Source organism: Apium graveolens, chromosome 1 (assembly GCF_009905375.1).
Source record: "Apium graveolens cultivar Ventura chromosome 1, ASM990537v1, whole genome shotgun sequence".
In the NCBI taxonomy this organism is placed as follows: Eukaryota; Viridiplantae; Streptophyta; class Magnoliopsida; order Apiales; family Apiaceae; genus Apium; species Apium graveolens.
Genome location: NC_133647.1, coordinates 182031151 through 182034088, shown reverse-complemented (window position 1 = coordinate 182034088; position 2938 = coordinate 182031151). Strand labels below are relative to the sequence as shown.

Sequence of the window (2938 nt, the reverse complement as noted above, 5' to 3'; positions counted from 1 at the left end):
ATGAAACTGGGGACTAATATCACACCCACCCACGCATTAGACAGATAGATAAATAGATAGATAGACAGATAGATCGATATCACTAATTGCAGAAAGATATAGAAAAACCTTGTTATGAAACGTTTCTGGGAACAGAATTTCAGCAATTCATCTTGAAAACTACCTATAGCGAATCCCCATCGACGCAACAATAAACTAATTTTACCATCTAACAAGGCCCGTGAATGGCGCCTAACACAAGCAATCTTTTAGACAGTGAATAAGAGCCTCAGAGGTAGTGTTATATATATATATATAATGTTTTTAGTTATTTTTAAACATGGCCAACAGGGTTGGTCAAATTTTTGCAATCTTGGATCACTTTGGTTGATAATTTGCAGTAGCTAGTTTTATCTGTACAATGTAACAAGGGCATCCAGAGATAACTATCGGCAAATGTATGCAAGTGATGCTAAATATGAAGCTTAATTTCACTGCAAAATGTTAACACTAGTCAGGTTAGTTCAATACATGATGGTATGACACTCTAATCACAATAACTTTGGAAAGGAAATAAAATAACTCTGGAAAAGAAAATGCCAGCTCTGGAACATATTACAGTATTATCAAGCAAAACAGAAACCAATTTACTAAACTCTATCATCTTTGATCACCCTCACTCATCTTATCTCAATCAGCCCTGGCCCTTAAACCAACATCAGCTATGCTAAAATCTGCTTTGGAAATGCTAAACATACATAATGTTACAAATCGGATCAAACCCGTTATTATTAACTAAATTACAGAATATCATCATAGGCAACAATTTCTCTACCGTTGAATGGAATTTCTTCCAAAGACGGTCCAGACTTAGAAATCTTCTTGTTGCCATGATCTTCATCTCTAGGGTTTACAATTGTTGACCCAAGCCTATTATGAAATCTTCCGAGTCTACTCAATGGAACCTCAGCTCTCAATAGTTTTGAAGATCCATCTTGTCGAACCCCTTCTCTCCATTGAGGCACTGGATCGCTCGCCCTCATTACCTGCACCTACATTTACACAAACCACAAAAATTAATCCCTAATTTCACACAAAGGAATCACCTTTCATTTAGTCCTAGCCATTAAAATTTCATCTTTTATAAAATACAAAAATATATCATAATCTCAAATATGAAGTTTCTAGTAAGCTACTAACTTTGTTCTCATTATAATACTTCAAGAATTACAAAAAGATCTTAGGCCATGTTATATAAAATTCAAGAATTATGAAACATACAAAAACACCTCAATTCAGTAAAGAACTCACCTGCTACATGGCACAAAACTCTAATCATAAAAATTAGATCTTTCTATAACAAACTTAAATCCCAATTCATGACATTTCAAGAACTTAAACATAAAACAAACACCTAAATTCAACCAAGTAGCCACCTTTAATCCACAAATACTCATTAAAATCCAATCTTTGGACATAATTTTAATAATTGCAACAAAATCAACCCCTAATTTCATAAAAGGAGCCATCTTTACTACACAACTACTCGGAAAAATCCAATCTTTACACAAAATTCCAATAACCGCCTTACAATTAAGCCCTAATATAAAAAAAAATGCAGCTACCTTTAATACACTACTGCAGCTGCTCATAAAATCTAACCTTTTGACATAATTTCAGTAATTGCAACAAAATGAACCCCTAATTTCATAAAAGGAGCCACCTTTCCGACACAACTACTCAAAAAAAATCTAAACTTTACCACATAAATTTCAATAATTACAATACTATTAAATCCTTACTTCCAAAAAAACATCTTTACTAAAATACCACAAATAAAAATCCTATCTTTACACATAATTTCAATAATGCAACAAAATGCAGTCCTAATTTCCAAAAAGAACTTTAATTCGCCACTACTCACAAAAATATAATCTTCACAAAATTTCAATAACCGCATTACAAAAAGAAAAAGGAGTTGCCAGCTTCAATACACTACTGCTCATAAAAATCCAATCTTCACACCAAATTTCGATAACTGCAAAACAATTCAGGCTAATTTCGAAAAGTAGGAACCTTTACAACACCACAACCCATCCAAATTCAATCTTCCTACAACAAATCTAAGAATCACAACAAAATTAATCTCTAACTTCAAAAAACAAGCCACCTTCTACAGACCAATACTCACAATAATCAAATCTTTACACACCGAAATTCAGTCCTAATTTCCAAAAAAGACCTTTAATTCACTACTAACAAAAATATAATATTCACACAAAATTCAATAACTACATTACATTTAAGCCCTAATATCCAAAAAGAAACAGATTCAATAAACTACTGCTCATAAAATCTAATCTTTACACAAAATTTTAATAAATTCAAAACAATTAAGGCCTAATTTTGAAAAAGTAGCAACCTTTACTACATCACAACCCATACAAATCAAGAATCTCATCAAAATTAAGCTCTAATTTAAAAAAAAACACCTTTTATACACCACTACTAATAAAACTCAAATCTTTACACAAAATCTCAACAATCACATTAAAAAAACAAAACCCAAATTAAAAAAAAAAAGGATCTTGAACATACCCTATTAGAATTAAGTGTGATTCCAAAAGAAGGGTCAAGAGAAGCAGCAATGGCAGCTTCAGCTGACTCATTTGACCGGAATGTGATGTAAGCAACGCCAGTGGGTTCCATTCTAGTCCTAGAAATTGACCCATAAATCTCAAATCTCGATTTCAGGTCAAGAACAGAGCAATCTTGAGAAAGTCCGGTGACTATGACGGCGGTGGAGATTTTGGGTGATGGATTTTCCGGGGGGTCATCGGAAGTAATGGGTGGTAAGGGACGACGTCGTTTTGGGTAATTGTAAGGGACGTGGCGTGTGGTGTAGGAGGGTTTGTCTCTTTTGCGGCTCATGTTTTGTTCGGTAGAATTGGCTGAATTG

The 2938-nt window shown here is 33.6% G+C and overlaps 1 protein-coding gene across 1 annotated transcript; it reads right to left on the bottom strand.

Moving 5' to 3' along the window:
- Nucleotides 1-452: 452 nt before the first annotated feature.
- Nucleotides 453-2938, bottom strand: LOC141672740 (uncharacterized protein At1g27050). The gene is made up of 2 exons (XM_074479399.1): nucleotides 2578-2938; nucleotides 453-1031 (listed from the first exon to the last, which is right to left on the bottom strand). Exons 1-2 carry the CDS (start codon nucleotides 2908-2910, stop codon nucleotides 780-782), a joined length of 585 nt encoding a protein of 194 aa, XP_074335500.1. The 5' UTR covers nucleotides 2911-2938; the 3' UTR covers nucleotides 453-779.

Bases quoted from the DNA above. Each gene is read 5' to 3' on its own strand.
- LOC141672740 (XM_074479399.1), bottom strand. From the start codon at position 2,910: ATGAGCCGCAAAAGAGACAAACCCTCCTACACCACACGCCACGTCCCT. The intron at 1,032-2,577 runs GTATGTTCAAGA...GTGTAAATGTAG, and splicing joins TCACACTTAATTCTAATAGG to GTGCAGGTAATGAGGGCGAG.